The following is a 23,039-nucleotide window of genomic DNA, read 5'->3' on the forward strand; positions in this document are numbered from 1 at the left end:
CCAGGCACTTTAATTAGCGTGCTGCACTAATTAAAAACACTCATGCGTCACGTGTATGAGCGGCATTGTGCATTCCTGTGCTGAAAAAAGGGCAGTGGGCCACTTTGAACTAAAGCTCATCAAACATGTTTTATTTCAAAATGCCCCACTACTTTTTTTTCAGTGTGAAGATGCATGAGGACACTCAGGGGTGACATGTAGGGGGTACACGAGCACCCCTTGGGCATGGCAGTGCACTCCCTACAAAAAGGTGCCATCAACAGTCACCACTTACCACCTGCCCTCCACCCCCCCCACCGCTGACACCGCCGGCAGCGTCTGTGGGTCGTCACCAACCCATGCCTCTCCGTCTGTGGAAGCTCCTGCTTACCGCCATCACCACTGTGCTCCCACCATCGCCGTGCCCCACCAGCTGCCAGGGGCACGCAACATTCATGGGAACGCTGATACACACAATGCAGAAGGCTGCCAGAGCACGTCAATTTTTGTGCTCCAGGAGACTTGATTAATCAAGTCTGCACTGACCGCTGGATTTCCAGTGCCTCAGAGTTGGCTCCGCATATGTGTGTAGGAGCTCCAGTCATGAACCAAGACACTACTTTGCTACGTGGTGTGTACACATAAAACAAAAGGAAGCATACAGGATGCCCCAGGAAGCATACAGGCTACCTACATGGCAGAAGATGGTGCACGCATACAGAGAGATGACAGAATTCAATGAAATAAGGAGAACAGTGGTGGGCAGCATGTTAGGCAGTGGTCTCAACACATCAATAGCTTAGCCTTTGTAATAGTTAGTAAAGAGAACAACAAGGCCCAATGCAAAAAGAAACGAGCAATTCTATTAGAATAACTTCCTGTCATAGAGGTTTCCTTACCACTCATTTCATCAGCATACGGATGATCTGCACACAGATGCTGTGTATCTATCTCCCTTTAAGCCACCAATGTTGATCCTGGCCTCCTTTTCTGCCCCTTGAGTTTGCATGGGTAGTTGTCAACCTAGGGCTGCACTAGCCAGAACTACTTCTGCTTGGGTGAGGAAGGAAGTTGGGCTGGAGATTCCTTCACCACATTTCCCTCTTACTGTTAATGCACTAAGGTAGTAAAAGGTTTTTAAGGGGAGGCTGAATAAGTGTTTGACGGCAGTGATTTAGGGATAGCTTTCTTGCATGTCTGCCTGGATTTGGATAACATGTTCCTCAAAGCTGCTTCCAACCCTGTGTTTCTGTGGTTCTATGACATTCACCTGGGGGTGGAACATGTAAGTTCCAGTCTCTGCTCCAGCAAATGTTTATTCATTTATTGATGCAAAGGGGAACACCATCAAAAGGCAACTGAGAACATCCTGGTTTTGTATCCATATAGCACTCCCTTGGGCGTGGGCTCAAATCCATTCAGGCAACAAATTTAAATCCAGGCCTCCTGCCCCCTAGGTGAGTGCCCTAATTCCAAGGCTATTGGATAAAAGTGGGGAGAGAATAACAGCAGTATCATAAGATCTAAATCCAGATTTTCTTTTTACATCTTAAAGTATTCAGTTTTGGGTGATCAAAACAACATTTTTCAGTAAATAAACTGTTGGCCAAGAATTCAGTAAGCTCTACCATTATTACATTGTTTCAAATGCGGCATGGAAGTCAATAGTGTACAATTGACTTCTGCTCCATGGTGCTAGAAAGACTAATAATGTCAACATCTGTAAACAGCATAGGTAACCTTCATTTCATTTGGTGACATCATAGCATGATTATTTTATTCCTAGATTGCCATGTGAAGCCTTGTATAAAGCAGCTCCACCTTACTTTGGCTCATAAGTTTTCTCCTCACCATCAGAAGACTTTGGAACAACTGGCTAGATCGATCAACCCAGGAGAGGGTTGCCAGTGGATAGCTACTCTGTACTCTAGGGACATGCGCTTTGTACATTACCAGGTACAGCATTATTTATTCTCCTTTAGCCACATATTTAAAAACACAGATTTGTTTCTTTTTTTTCCATTGAGAAAAAATGTGTCTGTGCAGAATCCGTTGGTTCAGTTTAATGAACAAAGTAAATCCATCCATTGGTTTAATATACAGTACTAGTATACTAGGTGCATCCTCAGACTAAAAAACTTTGTTCAAAATCAGTAAAAGATATCTATGGCGCATTACGTGATGATCTGACATGCAGATCAGCAGTATTTAATTCCGTGCTCTTAACAAGCAAACCAGATTTTTCTAGAAGAGGAAAATAAGGACACAGGAAATACACAAATAGCATTTGAAAGTGATAGTATTCTTTCATGGAAGATCATTGCTTTCCTGGGCTGGGGTGGTAATCGCAACTGTACCAGTCTGAGAAATATCTGTACCCAGTATAGGGAATGATTCTGTCCTTTATAATTTTCTTATTAAAGGAGCCGTGATTAAAACTGGACACATTTTTCATTTTTAATAGATTTTTTAAAATGTTCATGTTTATTTTTCAGCCATTTTCAAACATATCATATTCCAATACAGTATATTGTGCTATTCAGGATCTTATAGCAGGATTTTATGGACAACGTGGGAGAACTGAAAATTGTTGTGGGAAATGTACCATAAAATATTTTATGTAGTTACTAATCTATAGTTGTTGTATGTAACTCTTTTATGAAGACCAAATGTACTGGACATACATTTTATGTATATATTGAACCTACAATATTACATTCTATCTCTGCTAAAGAAAAGTGTCATCCAAAAATAAGTTACTGTATAAAAAAGGCATTGATTTTTCAGTGTACAGTGCACAGATCTTCTCTGAAATTCCCAATAATTTATAATAGAGTCCTGGAAGTGACATATTTTTTTATTCCCCTTCAGACCTTGCGAGCAGTTTTCCAATACAAGCCTCAGAACATTGATGAACTAATGCTGAACGCTGGGGATTTGATATTCGTTGACCGAACACAGCAGTCTGATGTTAGTGAAGGCTGGGTGATCGGTACCTCACACCGAACTGGCTGCAGGGGATTTCTTCCTGAAAATTACACAGAGAGAGCCAATGAATCAGACACATGGGTTAAACACAGGTTAGTGAAACTCCTCTCCATAACTGCCACAGGAATACATACATATTGTATACCGGGCTCCCTTACATGATGCACCACAATGGCAGAGTTCTTCTCTTGATTCCCGCTGTTGGACTCTGTTGGTTGACGTTGGAAACCTGCAAGGAGGCTGGTTGATTCTGGCCAGCTCACTCCAGCACAGAGGTCTTGCTTAACATCACCCAGCACCTAAGGAGTTTGGGAAAGGCTGTATGGGCAGAGGGCTTAGGGTTGGCTGTGCAACGTAGCACATAGCATGCAAATGTATCATTCAGTAGCACCAAAGATTGGAGAAAATAAGCCACTGAGAGTTGAACAAGGGTGAAGCGTGGGAGCAGGCAAACCTGGAGAGAGGCAAACAAACTCCTGAGTTAGAGTTTGTGTCAGAGCATTGTTAGTTTCTTTGTAATTAAGCCAAATCTCAGAAAATTATTTTCTAAAGTATGTGGGTATAAATCTATTTCAGGCTGTCATCTACTGCCCTTCCTTTTTCCATTTTCTTTTCCTTGTTCGTTCATTTTTCCTGGTACTCATCTGTACCTGCAAAGGGAAAAGGAGAAAAGAAACTAACAAGACTAGGCCAATGGTCACTTCAATCACTTCTCCTGTGTGGCATCTTCCATCCTTCTGTATTTCATCTTTTGTTTGGTTTTTAAGTTTGGCTAAGCAAAAAATATGTTTTTGTATGTGTGTAGAAAATGCCTAGAGCATTCTAGCAGCTCAATTTATACAGGAAAAATATTACATAGAGGAGTATGCTACATCTACATGTATAACTGTAAATAAATATTATATATATTTTTATATATAAATGTCTATATACTATATATATATAAGTATATATATGTGTGTATGTATCTATATAGTGTGTGTATCTATACAAATTATGTAGTGTATATATAGTGTGTGTATCTATCCACATTATGTAGTGTATCTATAGATACACCCACAAACAAATACACATGTATATAAAGGTATACAACAGACAACCTCAAGCAGGAAATTAACTATTAAGGCATCCGACAGCACACATCCTTCATGCCTCTACCCACTGACACCTCACTTTTAGAAGGACATCACAAACAGTGCAGTACAGGTTTATCTCTGACTCAGCAGGGACACAAGCCATTCAGCTCTTTCCTAGAATCTCCCTGACAAGCTCTATACCAGACTCCTCCCACATCCCCAAGCATGGCTTCTACACAGTTTGGAGGAAACAAGCATATGTGGCCTTAACATATGCAACAATGCAGTGCTCTTGAACGAGACTTCCTCAGTGTCTTTATTAGAAAGAATCTTGAATACAACATTAGGTTCTGAGTACTTTCAATAGCTCCTGTTGGGTTTTTTTGGGGTGGGGGGTTTCCTGAGAAGAGCCTCTCTTTGATAACAAGTATAAAAAGTGACACTATTTGACAGTGATTACAGCACTTCATTTTCAAGTGCTTTTTCTAACTATAATGAATAAAAACAGTTGTTTCTTTTAATGAAGACTTTGATTCAAGGACATTCCTTTGAAGTAAAATATATATCAACAAATGCAGTGATAGGGAAAAAGGTTGATGAATATCATCAATAAATCAAACAGTAATACATTTAAAAGTAGCCATTCTTAAATGCTGTAGCCTGCTAGAATGTCTACAGGTTAGTGATCAGTTCTCAAAAACTAGCAATCCTTTTGCTAAGAGTGGCTGGAGAAAATAAGACCCAAAACATGAACTTTCTTAAATGGCTGTTGCATAATTAATTACCACTTATAAACTAATGAACAGTATATTTTAAAATCCATAGAAAATTCAGTCTATCTGAACAGGTGATGTGCTATCAATTTAGGGAACTTAATGTATCTTCAAAATAAATAATGATGATTTAATTTAACTAGTTTCTATTTACCATAATTGCATGAGTGACTTTAAATCACAGTTTCAGAGACATTTACAGTTTTGTAAAATCCAAAGTTCTGCTGCACATGAAGAAACTCTCAGGATATATTAAAATTGATTTTTCTGACAGAGAAAAACACCAGGGAAAAACAAATTTAGCATATGTTTGCATGCTGTCTTCATTTCATTAAAAGATGCAAAATGCTGGAGATACTGTAATCAGGGAAATCCTGTAGACTTCTGGCTGGGTCAAGAATACATTAGAAACAGGAGCACCCTCCCTTGTCATAATCTGGATTTGTGCATTTACTAGCCAGTTTGCTCCATTCTCTGTGTAACAAGAGATGAGCATCTTTCCTGTTGATTTTTATGGCTTGTATAAAATATAGATTGGCCTTAAGGAAGTTAACAAGTGTGGGAAGCAAGCATAGTCACTCCACACTGACAATTGGTATACATACATCTCAGACTGAGATTAACATACATCTCAGTCTAAAAACACTGTCACACCAAGTTTTGCATAAGTAATGTGGCAGCAGATACATTTTTGTATATCCTAAATATGTTGACTTAAAATATATATATATAGTGTATTACTTACTACTTCTCCTTTCCTCCTGTTCATGTTAATGGTGACAGCGATAACTAGTAATAAGAAGATGTAGAAGCCGCTTCTCTACTTCACTGCTACTCTGATCTTGATATCACTTCATATCTCAAAAGCCATCTGTTTCATTTCCTGTGTTTAGCTCTGTAGCTGCATGCCCAACAGATGATACATATAAGAGCTCAGCTTGGTGTATAAAGGACTAAAATATAGTCCTGTATCCTCAAAGAGTGGAGCGAGGGAGCTAACCATGTATAATTTCCTGTTTGACACTTACATTTCAGGAGGTTTACACCCATGACTTACCATCATATACTATAGTTTAACATTCTAGCATGCTTTTCTTAGCTTAGGAGTTGCATGAGCAAATGTATAGAGAGCATATAAATGAAAACTTGGAACAGGAAGTATTCTCATTTAATAAGAACCGTCTTATGGCTCAAAATGTGCTTCTCAGATTTTGGAACTGGACATGTAGGCAGAAGCAGAACTGGTCATCCCAGAACATGAAGATGGAAAAATTTTTTGCCACTACACTTTTTTCATTGATTAGGCAGATGAACCAGTGTTGATGGAATAGGAGAAGTAGTAATATGCTGCAGTGTAAGACAGCAGTTAGGAAAGTGGTAGCCAGAGCCAACCCAAGCAGGATGCGGGGCCCAGGGCAAATCAGCCCATGCAGGACTCTGCCCCGGCTCCAACCCCTTGTGCCCCAGACCCGAAGAAGCTGCCACCATCATCTGCAGTGACAGCAGGGGGGTGCAGTGAGAGGCTGGACGCAAAGCCAGTGGCACAGAGTTGCCACGGCTGCTCCACCCAGCTTCACAAGGGCCCCCCAAAGCATGGGGCCCAAGGCAGTCACCCCGATTCACTCCCCCCCCAAGGTATGGCCCTGGTGGTAGCCAGGTAAAGTATCTGGCCACCACATTATGAATCCAGAAGCATGAATTTGAGATTTGTTCTGGATTTGTATCAAATACTTATACCCCCTACCCAGTCCTCCATTGACCCAGCTATAAAATGAGTTCGTAGTCACTGAGTTTGGGGAATCAACAGTGGCTAGATGTAATGCTAGTCACATCACTCCCTTGTGTGTTTTTATTTACAGAAACCACCATGCCTCATATCATGCCAGCCTGATGGGTCATCTCAGCTTTGGCAAACCTTTGACCCAGTTCAGTCAGAGCTATATCAAAGGGATATCTCTGATACTGTTCCTAATGCGGTGCCACTTACTCTCCTCCCGTTGCTCAAGGGCAGGGGATGGGGTTGCAGGGGTTATGACTCATAAAGTAGCCCAATGGGGGATTTGAACACAGGTCACTTTGAGCATCTGGCTTTACGGTGATTTGTGAATAAAACAAATTGTCCCAACATGTGTTCCTTGCATTGAGGCTACAGCCAAGAAGGTACACATGTCTATGAAAATGTATCCAGTCATTTCATAATCTGTTGACTCATTTAGCCATAAAAAAGGAAGGAGGGACAAAAGAGATGTGAAGGCAAAAATCTTGGAGGTCTCAAGTATTAGAACAGTGTAAAAGTGTATCTGTTAAAATCTCCTTATTTGGTGTATGCTTACATCCTTTGTAAAATGGTAATAGTAGGGTGATACGAGGAAGGACCGGAGAACCACCCTCATTTGGAGTTTTATCACTGATGTTTATGGGCATAGGATAGGTAGTGGTGACTGTTGTCACAGAGGTGACAAGAGCAAGCTGCTTCCTTAGCTTTTAAAGAATGCACATGTTATGATAGTATTGTTCATTAGCCAAAAACCTGGCAAATGACAAGTACTCTGGCATCACTTTTTCACATGCATTTTGGAGAATAACATCAAATTAGCACATGATGGTGCATCTCCTTTTGAAGTCAACAGGAATTTTGCTTTTGACTTCCCTGTATACAAATCCATGCCTTAAGAATCCTATCTTTCTATAAGTCTTTGCTTCTATTTTTTCCCATAGGGAATACACACTCATTCCATCTTCTAGACTGCTCACCAAAGATGAAAGTGAACCTAGTACAAAGCTGAACGGTGAAGTCCATAATCCAGTAGTGGTGAAGAGTGTAACCAAAATGCTTGCTTTCCAGGTAATTGTTTTTCATTTCTTACTGTTTGACCAATACATAAATGACACAGTATGTTCATATAAATATATATTTTTAAATTAACATTTAATGGAGCATTTTTGTTCTGTTTGAATATTTTTTATAAATATATTGCTTTTACCTTGTATTAAAAACCTAATGCAGATCAAACTGTAGCAAAAGAAATGAAAAAATGTACGTTTTCCGAAATGTGCTGACACTTCTCTTTATGTGCAAAGAATGAAAGGATCCTCTATATCAAGAAAAAGCCTATAGTCAGATAAAGAGATAATCTGGCAAGTATTGTTCACACTAGTGGGCATGTCTACATGTGTATTAACATGCTTTAGTTAATGCACATTAAATCTAGTACCTCCTGGCTCCTATATATGTGCACAGAGCCTGTTCCAATGGGCTGGAAATCCAATGCATCAGAGCAGACTCAATTAATCAAGTCTGCTGGAGCATGGTAATTAACACACTCTGGTAGCTTCCCATGTTGTCAGTGGCCCTGTGCATCTCCACACTAAAAAATATACCAGCAGGGCACTTTGAAATAAAACTCATCTAATGTGTTTTATTTCAAAGCACCCTACCACTATTTTTCCAGCACAGGGACACTGATACATGTGATGTGTGGGCACTTTTAATTACCTCAGCTCACTAATTAAAGCACCTGGTGGGTTGTCCCACAGTACATGTAAAAATGCCCTCCATTGTGAGGTACTAAGAAAATATGCATTAACTTGTCTTAATGTGCATTAACTAAATAGCACAATTTTTTTTAGTGATGTTCTAATGTGCGTTAAAGTGCACATCTACACATGCATTAACACACTTTAGTTAATGTGCATTAAATCTAATGCCTCCAGGTGCCTATACATAATTGTGGAGACTGCTCCAATGTGCTGGAATTCCAGTATGTCAGAACAGACTTGATTGAGTCTCGTGTATCAGTGTCCCCACGCTTAATGAGCTTTCATTCAAGTGTCCCCACTGCCATTTTTAAGCACAGCAACACTGATACAGGAGATACGGTGGCACTTTAATTAAGCCGCTCTAATTAAAGTGCTGCCCCCCCACCCTGGAGCACATGTTAAAGTGCCCTCCATTCTGAGGTCTTAATGCACATTAACTAAAGAGCATGGCTTTTAAGTGATGTTTAATATGCATTACCCCATTTTAATTCTCAGTAACTCAAAAGAGAAGCTTGATAGAGTCCAAAGGAGGGCTACCCATTTGGTTAGAAGTATGGAGAGCAGGCCATACAATGACAGGCTGAGAGATATGGGTCTGTTCTGCCTGGAGAAGAGAAGGCTCAGAGGGGAATTGGTGGTAGCCTATTAATATACAAAGGACATGCATCAGGGACTGGGAGAATGTCTGTTCACCAAGGCTCCCCAGGGGAAGACTAGGACTAACAGTCATAAGTTTCTAGAAGACCTCTTTAGAATAGACAATAAGGAAAAACTACTTTACAACTTGAGTGTCCAGGGTTTGGAATAGACTCCCCCCAGAAGTGGTACAATCTCCTACTCTGGATACATGGGCGACTGGTGCCACCTTAGTCGGGGGGACATGTGTCTCTCCTGTGACCAGTCCCACTGATCAGGGGGAGGGTGTCCCCATAGCAAATCTCACTGCATTAATGCACATTAAAATAGGCTAATGTGTATTAAAGAACACACGTAGACATGCCCAGTGGCAGTAATGCTTCTGTTCCAGTGAAGAAAAATCACCTCTTCTGCTTACAGCACATACTTCAATTCTGGAGGGCTGATTGAGTCGGGGAGAGGAGTGTGTGGTATGGAAGCAAATATGATAATGGTTACTTATGGATCCTTCCTGTGTGAATTTATCCAATTGTCTCCTGAACCTGATTAAAAGATACCCCATTATTCATCCTTCCTGACAGCTCCTCCTCTGTGATTTGGCCAGGTCTGAACTATGTAAACACGCACTTCAGAAACCTAATTTTTTTGGAAATATCACTTCCCAGCAGAAGATAACTGGCAGCCAGAATGTGGAGCAAAGTTCTGCTCCAAACCAGATGGGCCCAATTGCAACAGAATGCCTCTCATGTGTGTAGCAGAGGATTAAGGCGTTGCTGTGTCCATGTTGTCCACACAACATTAGGAAAATGGAAAACCACACAGACACAGTCAACCAATTGCTGCATACAAATATAAAATGCAGGGCCTGGCAAGCTGACTGTGTAACTTCCCTGGAAGTATGCTGATGGCTTCAGCAATATAAGGCCCAAGCTATTTAAAGGGATATTTCTCAATTCCTATCTACCACCTATATGCTTGAATAGACTGATGTATATCATGATCTGTATTATAAAGCTAAAATAAAACGAATGGATCAGATTTCTATCATACCTGCACTGACATTGTTTCGTTAAGCTGCTGGGAATGTAGAACAATGTGGACATGGAGCACAGACCTGGAGCAGAAAGTGTTTGCCTTGACTCCTAAGCAGAGCATTAATAATACTAGGATCTGTTAATGCAATTCATGCCTTGAGCACTCTTTGGCCTTGCATCTCCACACCCTGTACAGAACACAGGGGTGCTGCATGGTTTTGTTTTACCATAACTTTCCTATCACAAATGCAGTGTAATACAGAGCCACAGTACTCTTAGAAACTGAGTGTCAGGGCAGAGCATGGAGACGAGAGGAGAGGCAGAAGAACTAGCAGTAACTGGCAGTGTCAGGAATGTTAACAGCCCTAGAGGGAACAGTGAGTCACTGCAGAGTAAGGGGCGGCTTCATCCCACTACCTCCCAGAAACCACAAGTAAAGTGGCACTGGGAGCAAACTCCTACTCACACTATTCTAGCATTGAGCAAGAGAACTGCATGCACTGAATGCATATGTCCTGCAGAAATGCTTTGTGATAATGCTGCTTACATGCTCCTTACATACACATCTTTCAGAGTTGTAACTGAATCTACAGCATGTTTCTTGCAGCTTTTTACACATCCGTTCTCAAAGGCCAGAGGATAGAAGTTCCCTCTGCCTCAAACCAGCATAGCAAGACAACAAAACCCTAGTTTTGAACCATAATCCTCTCACTGTTGTACTGTAACATCTCTTCTTGAAGCTGAAAAGTCTTTCTCTTGGTACAGAGCTATAATATGGTTTAGTGTACAATGGAGTATTTGAATGCAAGCTCTCTCCAAAAGATTCTCATTCTCTGCATCTAGCACCCCTCATGGGGTTCTCATTCTCTGCATCCTCATGTATTCACTAATTTTGATGTCTACTATTGGAAACATATAGCTGTAGCTTGTATACCCTAGCAATGATGGTAGACTTGATCAGCACTGAGGAAGTTGTTAAAATAGTTTCACCTACTTCTGAGTTTGAGCTTAAATTTGCTTTCCTCAAAGCAGTATAATATACACATAGAGAAGATTATTTGAATTTATACGACATATATTTTTTACCTATAAATATAGCTACATAACTGTCGATATACAAATCGGCACTGTTTAAGATATGCATGTGTGCTCCAGCTCAAAAAGAGAGGGGATAATCTCTAAGTAGAAGCTTTGACTTTAAAATTGGTTTGAGGTTAGTTCCTGCCTCTATCAGCAACGTAGACCTTCTTTCACTCGTGCAAGAAAAGAAAAAAAAGATATACTCTGTCCTGGTATAGACAAGGAGTTATGCCTGTAACATAGAATCATAGAAAATTAAGTCTGGGAGGGACCTCAAGAGCTCATCTAGTCCAGCCCCCTGCAGGACCAGCCCTAACTAGATCATCCCAGCCAGAGCTTTGTCTAGCTGGGTTTTGAAAACCTCCAAAGATGGAGAGTCCACCACCTCTCTGGATAACCTGTTCCAGTGTTTTAGTACCCTCCTGGTGCGAAAATTCTTGTGGGCAGAAGTGAGAAAAAAACATGTTAGCTAGCTGGGGTAAATGCTATTTTCCTTCTTTTGTTTTACCTCAAGAAGATAATGTGCATGGAAACTATAATAGTCTTGTCCATGCTAGATGTTCACATACTAGCAGCATACCCTTTTCCTAGAGTGAACATGCATTTAGAACCTACTCTGTAGCCTACTACAGTCATAGCAACTTTCCATTGACCCCCAAGGGACACAGTATTAGGTCTCTGTGTGCCTAAGAACCTCACCTGTAAAATTGGGATTAACAACACTTTCTTCTTTTCACCCCGTCTCTTTTTTGTCTTTTTATGTTACAAGCTATTCAGGAAGGGGACTGTTCCTTATTGTGTTTCTACAGTGCCTAGCACGAAGGCACTAATATCTTAGTCACAGGTTCCAGGTGATACTATAACCAAAATAAATGTTCTCATCCAGTTTTCTCAGAACGTTACTGTCAGAAGAGGCCTGCTAGTGATGCGCCACGGGGAAAGACTGGATCAAGTGTTTGGGAAATCCTGGTTTCAGCAATGTTTAATGGCAGATGGTAAGTAAAGGAACGGGTAGACTGACTCTTAACAAATCAGATTTAAAAATGATGATGATAATATGTGAAATATAAACTACTGCATGGAAATGTTTGCAAACCAGAATTAAATGCTAATGCTGAAAAAATAGTTCGTAGACAGAAATAGTTCATGGAACACCTTGGGTCTGGGCACATGAACAAGTTACTAATGAAGTAAAAGATGGGAGGGGATTTACCAACTACCAGTTGCTCTTCAGTAACTACCCTTGTGCAAGGTTTTACCCCTTGATAAGCTAAAGCTAAATTATAGTAGTTTAGCCCTTTTTCATGGAGGATTAAACTGCCATGAGTTAGGTTTTATATGCTACTGGGTGAGAGTATGTATATGGGAAGTTATTGTAGAGCAGATGACTAATAGTTATCTCCTATCCCAACAAAAAAATGCAGGTTTTATGAAAAACTGGTAGGATCTCATCATTGGCTTTAAGCGAAAGTTCAAGTGTTTTTGAACTTTGGAGGGTGATTCTGAGGTGAAACAAATAATCTTTTTTTTTCTTTTTGTGGGAAATGGGAAAGAAATCATTGGGCTGAAGATCTTCTGGGTTATGGTGATTTTTGCTAGGAAAATATTGACAATAATAAATGTTTGCACAGCTTTTACCAAAATATATGTCCTAGTTGAATCCTACACAGCAAATTTCTCCTTGTTTGTTTTCTCTGTTGTTCTGCTATTTGGAGAGTTACAGGAGATGAACTGTTAGTTATAAGAGGTCTCCTTTAGGACTTAGTGGGACTCTATGAACCCATATTGTTCAACATCTTCATTAATGATGTGGACATTGGAGACAGAAGCGGGCTGTCCAAGTTCGCCAATGACACCAAACTTTGGGGCAAAGCATCCACACTAAAAGACAGGCAGGTGATCCAGGCTGACCTGGACAGGCTCAGCAAATGGGCGGACGAGAACCTGATGGTGTTTAACACTGAAAAATGCAAGGTTCTCCACCTTGGGAAGAAAAACCTGCAGCATCCGTATAGGCTCGGCAGTGCTACACTGGCTAGCACTACAGAAGAAAGAGACTTGGGGGTCATCATTGACCACAAGATGAACATGAGCCTGCAATGTGATGCTGCGGCTAGTAAAGCGACCAAAACGCTGGCTTGCATCCATAGATGCTTCTCAAGCAAATCCCGGGACATCGTTCTCCCCTTGTACTCAGCCTTGGTGAGGCCACAGCTGGAGTACTGCGTCCAGTTTTGGGCTCCACAATTCAAAAAGGACGTGGAGAAGCTTGAGAGAGTCCAGAGAAGAGCCACGCGCATGATCAGAGGTCAGGAAAACAGACCTTACAATGACAGGCTGAGAGCCATGGGGCTCTTTAGCCTGGAAAAGCACAGGCTCAGGGGTGATATGATGGCCACCTATAAGTTTATCAGGGGTGACCACCAGGATCTGGGGGAACGTCTGTTCACCAGAGCGCCCCATGGGATGACGAGGTCGAACGGTCACAAACTCCTGCAAGACCGTTTCAGGCTGGCCATAAGGAAGAATTTCTTTACTGTCCGAGCCCCCAAGGTCTGGAACAGCCTGCCATCAGAGGTAGTTCAAGCACCTACATTGAACACCTTCAAGAGTAAATTGGATGCTTATCTTGCTGGGCTCCTATGACCCCAGCTGACTTCCTGCCTTTTGGGCGGGGGGCTGGACTTGAAGATCTTCCCAGGTCCCTTCCAGCCCTAATGTCTATGAAATCTATGAAATCGTTCCAGCTTCATTCTGGTGAATTTAATGTGTGTTCTTCTTAGGAATTGCTATTTTTGTCATCAGCAAGACATTTAGCTGGTTCCGAAAATCTGATCCAAACTAAAATACAGAAGAAAAAAATTGTGCCTACAGAATGGAAATTCATATATGTATACTCAGGTACTGCTGCATTTATATTTATGGATTCAATATTCTGTTTTCTTTCAGGAAAATACCAAAGAGTGGATCTGAACTTTCCTACAAGTTTACCAAAAAGAAAGGACGGCATCAAAAATTATGAATATGATCCTCCTTTATCATATTGTGGGATTTTCCAGTCTAGACTTGTAGGCAAGTTAAGCATTATTCTAATATAATTTTAAGGGGATCAGAAGGACGCTATTGTGACTAGTGTAAGTTTATTTTTGCTTTGTAGTCTTTGCGATAGTAATTCAGCATGTCCACTCAGCTGGTAGAACTCCTTTATTAGACAGCAATTGGAGGATCTCACCATTTCATGATGGTGCTGTACTATGGAAATCAGTACCAATTGTTCATGTAGTGCAAGAGTCTCTCTGCCACTTCATGGCAGCGAATCAGTAGTGTAACTAAGGGGGGGCAAGCAGAGCACCAGCCCCAGGTGCTGAGTTGGGGGTAGCAGCTAGGGGTGGGCCAACCACCTGGGAGGGGCAGCAGCCTTTCTAGTCAGACAATGCTGAAGGAGCAGCTCATTATAATCTACCTGATCCCTTCTAAACTCTTCATTCCCCAGGTATTAATAACCTTCTCTTCTTCTTTTCAATGGCCTTGATATATCACCAATTAAACTATCCTTTGGTCTTCAGTTCTTCTGTTTGTTGGCTGCTGCTAGTAATGAAGCTCCTATTTCACAACCTTCAGATTTTTTTTAATATGTTCCAATTAAGTTATATTTGTTTTTGTTTCAATCTTAAACTGAATAATGTAGTCCTAGGCCCCTGGCATATTAGTAAAGCTTCTGCTTTATGTTTAACTGGAGAAAAATATGTGTTGTTTTATATGTGATGATGCACCTCACCATCTACACCCCCATTTTCAAAATTCCAAATACACCCACGGCAGCAGGTATTGGTGCTGCCAGTTGGCGCTGCAACCAGCAGTGGTGATCCAGCCACTGCCATTGCCCCCTGCACTGATCCTGCCCAGAGTGCAGAACTGTTCAGCTCTGCCTTTGCAGGGAATAGTCAAGACATAGCAGTCGATTTGTTTCTAATCTGTAAAGCAATATCATATCATAGCATATGTGTTAACTGGCTGGAGAAAGAGGAGACTTGGGCAAGCAACTTTTCTAGTTTGTAAATTGTAGTACAGTAACTCGCTGTGAGTATCTGACATTGGCTAGTATAAGCCAATGATGTATGAGATCTTTCTATTACCTGATTTGATAAACACATTTTTTAATAACAGGTTTATATGATAAACACCTCCTTCTCACTGTCCGATGTATGTATGTCTAAGGCACATATCACCCAAACATTGAAATCTCATTTACAAATTCAAAATTTACTTTCCATGACTGTTTTTCTTACATTGGTTTAAAATGTCTTCTTTCCACAAGCATTCTAGCCACTAACATAGTTCACTAGAATAATTGGGGAAAATTAATAAAGAAAGGGGTAGGAGTCCATTTCACAATCAGCAAAGATCAAATAAGTATTTTGCAGCAGTTTCTTATCTCTAATTGTAAAGGAGTACATATGATGTGCCTTTCCTTCTAGGAGAAGCTTTGTTGGAGAAGGAAGTTGCAGTTAATTCCATATACTCTTCACCAGCACTCCGCTGTATACAGACAGCTCACCATATACTACAAGGTGGGTTAACAAAATAATTCATTGTTTTTGCTGCAATTAAAATGCCCAAAACAGTATTCTACTACAGGTGCTGGCAGATGAACTAACTAGTGTGAGGCAAAAGGGGGTGGGAGTTTGCAGCACGTCAGCTGTTCTGTGGTGACTATCTGCGTGCAAGTTTTATTATGGAATATGGAAGCTAAATGACTGTAGCTTAGCCTTCAATGAAAGACAGCTCTACTTTTAATTGGTGAAAGCAAATCAGTTACAGAACTGCACTGCTTTTTGATATTTACCATGTAATTGATCAGTGACAACAGAGCCTTCTGTCTAGAGCAAGGGGTACGTGACAGTGTGAGTGGCTACTACATCTTCTTTCCTCTATAACAATGTACCCCTAGTCACTTGAACCTCTGTCCAATGAAAATAAAATGGAAGGAAATGATTTTAATATAAATACATGTCAGGTGAAATAGAATGTATTATTCTTAGCTTATGCTGGAATTCTTGTACTTAACTGTTTCTCAAATGATTTTGGGACAACAGTAAAATATTTCCAGTGCAGTGAAGGGACATGTATACATTAAGAGGATGTTTGAAGAGGAATGTCTCTTCCAGTTGTTTGTATTTTCAAACAAAGAGGTTTGTGGTACTATTAAGAGACAGATGTTTTTCTTCTTGAGGACTTCAATATGCTAGGTCACCCAAATATTTCTTTGAAAACCACAAAACCATAGATCGTTTTATTCCAGAATAAAGAGGAGAAACTCTGTTTCTTCTAGGTGTTTACAAGAGTTAAGATGACTTCAGAGAGAAGAAAAGCAAAGCTAAAACTGTCTGTCTTAAAGAGAGAGTATATCCTCTAACACTATGGGCAGTTCCACACGGGTATTAAGCTTCTAACCCCTACACTGGAATTAGGTGACTAAATACCAATTCTGGGTCTGGCTTTGTGCTCATAAGTCATGATTTACTGCTTTACCCAGGAATACTTGGCAAAACAGTATATAAAAAAATAACACAAAACACTTTATTCTTGACATTTGCTCGGAGTGTATCATCCCCGAGGATAGGTCTTTGTCTCCATTTTGTTTCTGTTTTGCATAGTACAGTGACATCAGTCTACAAATAACAACTTAAAATGTGATGCTTGCTTGCTATTACTGTGGCAAGAATATAACAATCCTTGGTTATTTGTGACTAGCTTCAGAACTTTACCTATTTATTGGGAAGGATTATTGTTATGGATGCAGAAAAACTACAGCTACCTGTAGTGATTGGGAAGTATGCTTTAGGTTTTTTTGCTTTAATTTACATTTTATTACTTTATTTTATTAATTTACATTTATTGTTAACAATGGATAAAATTGCCTCTACAGACTAAAAATAACAGTTTCCAGTGTAGCTTTCTCTTTTTTATAAGTATGTATACTGTTTGTGACAGGACTGAAACTGGAAAAAAGAATTAAAATCAGGTTGGAACCTGGACTCTTTGAATGGACCAAATGGGAGGCAAGCAAAATAATTCCCACCTTTATGACACCAAAAGAACTGACAGAGGCTATGTACAATATAGACACCAGTTACAGGTAAATTCGGCACATTTCTTTTTTTTTCTTGACAATTCTTAGGTATCATAACTGCCAAAAATGATTGATTCAAGATTTGGTTTACTGATTTCAATAGAGTAAGTAGGGTCTGATTTAAAGGCTACATGACTTGATCCCAAAATAAGTTGCACAACAGGTTCTTTCATATGGTTCAGTCATATTTGGCAATGTAACACGCTAACAGGCAAATAATTCTTGTGAAGACTGAAATTCACTTGACAGCACTGACTTTAGTTTTGCAACATCCAGCCCATGGTTTGTTGTATGTCAGCATATACATATTTTAGACATTAACTATGGTCATCAATATTTTATTTTTCTCTTGAAATAAATGTGAGACCACTTTAAAAAATGTGTCAGGAAAAAAATCACTAAGAATTCCTTTCTTTAGTGCACAGTCCAAGTAAAGAGGTCAGAAAGGAGTAATAAGTAGGGCTCCTGGTTTTCTCTGATTTAAAAAAAATCCCTAATTTTTTATTTTAAAAAATTAACCCCAACTCCACATTTTTCCATGATTTAAATGAAACACCACTAATATATATATAGAGAGAGAGAGAAAGAGAGAGAGAGAGAGAGAGATGTTTCATTCTTTTTTTTTTAACCAAAAATTGGGGATTTTTTAAATTGGAAAAAAACAGGATCCCTAATAATGAGGATTTTGTAATATGCCCAAATAGATAACTCAGAGCAAAGACTGAATGATATCAAGATTTTGATTTCAGTTACTCCGGTAGCTGACAAGGTTTACCCAGACTTACAGACAACACTTCTCAAAGATGAGGTAAAGTTACCAATCTTTGCCTCTGAGACTACGTACAGATGTTACACTTAGATTGATCTAGCTAGATCAACCTAAGTTTTGAACTGTACACAAATTCAGGAGGTTGAACCAGGCAAAAATGGCTGCCTGGTCTAACTTAGCTCACTCACGTGTGGATCTTACACTTAGATAGATCCAACCAGGATTTAGGTCAATATAAGTGCTGAGCACTACAGATGTTGGGGAAGGCTAGATCAGACCAAATGGCTGGCCCAATCTATCTTAAATTTACCAAGGAGGTGAACTACATAGATCGTTCTAATCTGTGCCTAATCTAACATGGCCATGTTTTTGACACAGACCCCTCACACCCCACAGACCCACTAACCCCCTCCCCTGGACCTACTAACCTCCCGACTCACTCCAACTTACTTAGATTGGGTTCCCAAATGATTCCTGGCATTGGCAAATATTTACATACGGGGCCAGATCTATGATCATGCAACATAAAGTAAGCTGTGTGATTGTAGATCAGGTCCTGGGAATGTGTGCACACTTTCACAGAGCAGCCCCAGGGCTGGGAAAGTCCAATTGCTCACTCCAGCCTCAGGGCTGCACTTTTCCTTCCTTCTTCTTCCATCCTGATAAGGCTAACTTTAGCTCCCCAGCCCCTTCACTCCAAGACAGACAACCTCTTCCTCAGACCCACCAACACCCCCTGCAGACCTGCCCGTCCCCCCAACTCTGCTAGCCCCTCCCTCCCCCATCCCTCCGGTGGACCCACTAGCCTCTCCAATCCCACGAACCCCCCCCACCACTCCATGGTGCTTCTAGTCCTCCGCAGACCCCACCAATGCTCCCGTGGACCCACAAGGCCCCCTGATCCTGCCACCCTCTTCCTCCACCCTAACTAGATCAGACTCCCAGTACTGGCAAACATCTGTAAAGCTGGCATACAATCTACAATCAGGCACTTAAAGTAAGCAGGGTGATTGTATATTGCATCCCTAGAATGTCTGTACGTGGTCTAGTTTCTCCCTGCCCCGGGCAATGGCAGCAAGTACAAGGAAAACAGGAATGCATTTCCCAAACATCCCGGAACATGGAGTAATGAGAACCAGAGTGTTAGGAAGAGATGGATGAACAAAAGGCCAGACATCTGCTGCTCTAATTTACTAGACTCTCAGGATGTTAAATGTTGCATTAAAATAGATTTTTATACTGAACTAAATAGTAGGTTTTGTTTTGGCTTTCTCAAAAGTAACCACACCCCTTAGCAAAGTCACTTCACATGCGATTCTGCAGTTTGGTGTAGTTTCTAAACATTTGCAAACCACAGGAACAGGAAATGATAGCAACCATTGGACATGTTCTAGCCCCTTTTCTTGCTCACGGCATTTGCAGTACACAACCAGACTTAGGAAATTACTCATCTACTACAGGTAAGTCATTCTGGAATTTTCCACATGTATATAAGAAAAAGAAAAGGTTGTTCCTTTATTATATTTCTCACAGCTAAGTAAAGTCCTTTGCTTTAAATGAGTTGATGGAGGAATCCTTTCATTTTCCTGGATCAACAGGTATTCAAATGCATGTGACAGCAAAGGTGCTAGTTTCTCACTTTCCATAGCATGTGTCTAATTTCAAAACACACACACATAGCTATCGCCCAACTGATGTAGCAGAGGCAAGGCGTAAATGGCAATCAGTAAAACATTTCTGAGAGGAAAGTTCTGTAGAGCCACAGCATTGCCAGCTGAATATGCCACAAGCTCAGTCAGGCCATCCAGCAACTTAACTATGTGCACAAGTTATATATACACTTTTATGGTACACATGCATAGCAACAGTGTTATTTTCTTCTCCAGAGTACCATCACCCTGCTTTTCTAGTCTCCCTTTTCCCAGGTGAGCACTGAAAAGAGACAGACTCTCCTAGCCCATAACCTGACATGCTGGTGTTACAAAAGGTTGATTCCTGTCACGTAGGCTTCAAAATCCACTGGCTCCCAATGTGGGCTCCAAACAACTCCACCCAAAGCCATCCCTCCCAAACCTCATCAGCTCCTCCTGCCTTCAGAGGGATGGCCTTTCCGTTGGGAAGGGCAAGTGTACTAAGTGTGGAGGTGGGCCAATCAGGGGTCCAAATTATGCTTTGAGTACCTGACTCCATTGACTCCTACTCAGAAACTCAGCTCATTTCTGTAGATGTAGAGATGTTGTATCCCTCAAGTTTCTCACTTGTGTATTGGCTCTCCAAGTGTCATCCAGTTTTCACATCAGTCTAGGTGACTCCTAAAGGTGTGAGATAATTATACAGAGAAGTCAATGTGATCTATTACCTCACTAGAAAAACCTTTTGCTGTTGAGATTTTGGCAGAGTCAGCCTTGTGGCAAAGTTAATGCGCAACAAATTCACTACCCACTTACATTTTGATCCATGCAGGTAGAAAATATAATCATCTTCTATCAGGTTCAGGTCTCTAATAGCTTTGCCTTAGTAGAGATATCTAGTCCAAGCCAAAGAGACTTCTGATTGCACTGAGAGGCAGTTTGGTGCAATGAGTAAGGCACAGGGAAGAGAGTCAAAACACCTGAGCTCTGCTCCCACCTCAACTTGATGCTGAGATGTTATGCAGGTACTCCAGCCGTGAAGGCAGGACTCAAAATCTTTAGCAGCAGGCATTCAGCTTGTCAGTGGAGTTGTGCTGTTTTCCAGCAGCTTAAAATCTGATCCTTAATACCTCTTAGAGTGTAGAACACTAGAAAGTAAAAGAAACTGGAAGGCTGACACTGGGATTTTTTTCTCAGTGATTTTTATACAGACTTTTTCTAACGTTAAAAAAAAAGTTTTATGTATAATTGTTTGATTAAAGTAGATAACCAATTGACTTTAAGAGGTAGACTAGAGCCGATGAGCCAAATCCTGAAATGTCTCCTTTCACCAATGTCGATGGGAGTAAGAAACGAGGAAATACTTCAGAATTTGCTGTGGTCTGTAGACCTGCACCCCATGCTTCTGCAGTGGTTCTTTCCAACCACTTCCCAGGCATTTCTTAGGCATAAATTACATTTCAATGGTGTTATGTAAGAGAAGTTTTGGTAAGAGCCAGCTTTTGATACCTTTATTTGTATTAGTTAGTATTTGTCTCCCTGAGCACCTCTGACTCAGCAACATGGCTTGTAAAAAAGAGGCTAGTTCGGTATAAGCTGACATACCAGAAAATGGCCTAAAGCATATGTTGTGATACCCTTTGCATGTATCTCTGCCATGAGCACCTTCTGTCTGTCAGAGATAGTGTATAAGAAAACAGATTGTTTGTTTGACAATGCTGAGTGCTCAAGAAAACAAAAGAAACATTAGCCAAATGAGTGACTCATGATTTTATCATCAGATGTAATGTCCCAGTTGCTTCTCTGGTGCCGTCAGAAAGTTATGAAGAGTATGTAAGCAGATGCTCAGCAGTTATAAGACAGATTGTCGATGCCTACACAAGCGAAGGTAAATATTTCACGTGTGCTTACAGTTTTCACTATCACTGTTAGCAATACACAGGCTTGTCAGAGGGAACACATGCTTTGTGGATTATTGGCATTGTAGTGGATCATTAGATATCAACCTGTATTATACTACATTACTACATACAGAGCACATCTACACATGCATTAATGCACTTTTACTAATGTGCATTAAACTTACAGCACCCCCACCACCAGTTTGAAGTGGAGGGATGCTGATACATGAGACATAGGAGACTGCTGAGCTCCAGCAGCCCCAATTAAGATTCTGTTCCAGCAGGTGGGGGCAGTTTATCTAAAGCTCATTTGATGAGCCTTAGATAAAGTGTCCCCACCGCCATTTTGAAGCATAGGAATGCTGATACACGAGATGCTCTCAAAGCTGCTTTAATTAAAGTGCCCCCTCCAAGCACATGTATAAATGCCCTGAGGTACTAAATAAATACACATTAGACTGCGCTAATACATAGTAGCACAAGTGCACACTTTTTAGGTGACAGTGCACAGTAACCTATTCTACTGCACATTCACATACTAGCACAGTTTTTGATGCACCACTTTAATGTGCAGTAGAATAGGCTACTGCACATTAAAGCACATGTGTCGATGCACATACACATGCACAATAACAAGTATATGTGAGAAGTAACTTATTACACTGAGACCATATTAAGAATACTTAAAATGTCAGATCTGCAGATTAAAGCTTATTAACTCATGCTAATTGCCCTTTGAGTATCTTAAAGTTCCACTACTTCAGATGAGGGTTAGCTCTAGGCTGTGCTACCTACCTCATGTTAGTGTAACTTCAGTCTGCCCCATGGAGATAAAATGAGTGATTTGCAGTCTTCTAGAATACCAGTATATACCTTTCCCAGGCCCCTGTCCCCACCCAGAGCAAGGATAAAGCCAAGGTGCCCTGGCTTCTACCTATGCCCCTGCTTGCCAGCCTGTTAACGTTAAGTCAGATCTGTACATGTAAGAAATAGGATTAACCCTTAATATGCAACTGTTCACACTGGGCACATCTAAATGTGCAATTAATGTACCTGAATTTTCAGCACAGAAAAGTCAGGTGCATTAAACTGTGCCCAGGCACACATCTGAATGTGCACCCATCAGAAGCAAATTTGCTCTTGATGGGCACAACCACATGAGTGTGAACATGCATCTTGCAGCATCTAAAACTGGGAATGAGAAAATGTTTCCCATGCTGCAAATTTGTAGCACAGGGCTCAAAAAAAATGCGGGAGAAAAAAGTGGGGCAGGGCATGGTCCTGGACTGTCCCCTGAGGCAACCAGAGGTTCGATCCTCCACAGAGACACTCTGGTAGCTGCCTGCCCCGTGGAGGGCAGGCAGCATACCAGCCTCAGGGAGTTGGACCCAGGCTCCATGCCGGTAAGTGGAGGGCGGGCTGGAGGAGGGGGAAGGGGACCATGGGGGGAACCCCACCTGCTCCCTGAGTCCCCTGAATCACTGCCCCACCTGGCCCCA

General features: G+C 40.9%; 1 protein-coding gene across 1 annotated transcript in view; it reads left to right on the forward strand.

The window, feature by feature from the left end:
• The window catches only part of UBASH3A (ubiquitin associated and SH3 domain containing A), a 37,161-nt gene that overhangs the window by 7,652 nt on the left and 6,470 nt on the right, over window positions 1-23,039 (forward strand). Inside the window, exons 5-12 of the mRNA XM_090031640.1 lie at window positions 1,766-1,935; window positions 2,851-3,059; window positions 7,535-7,661; window positions 11,993-12,101; window positions 14,056-14,178; window positions 15,585-15,677; window positions 17,101-17,245; window positions 21,421-21,527. Of these exons, the coding sequence (XP_089887766.1) occupies window positions 1,766-1,935; window positions 2,851-3,059; window positions 7,535-7,661; window positions 11,993-12,101; window positions 14,056-14,178; window positions 15,585-15,677; window positions 17,101-17,245; window positions 21,421-21,527 (1,083 nt within the window). The remainder of the gene's footprint in view (window positions 1-1,765; window positions 1,936-2,850; window positions 3,060-7,534; window positions 7,662-11,992; window positions 12,102-14,055; window positions 14,179-15,584; window positions 15,678-17,100; window positions 17,246-21,420; window positions 21,528-23,039) is intronic.

Source organism: Crocodylus siamensis, chromosome 1, assembly GCF_052110815.1.
Source record: "Crocodylus siamensis isolate JL-2025a chromosome 1, ASM5211081v1, whole genome shotgun sequence".
Classification (NCBI taxonomy): domain Eukaryota; kingdom Metazoa; phylum Chordata; order Crocodylia; family Crocodylidae; genus Crocodylus; species Crocodylus siamensis.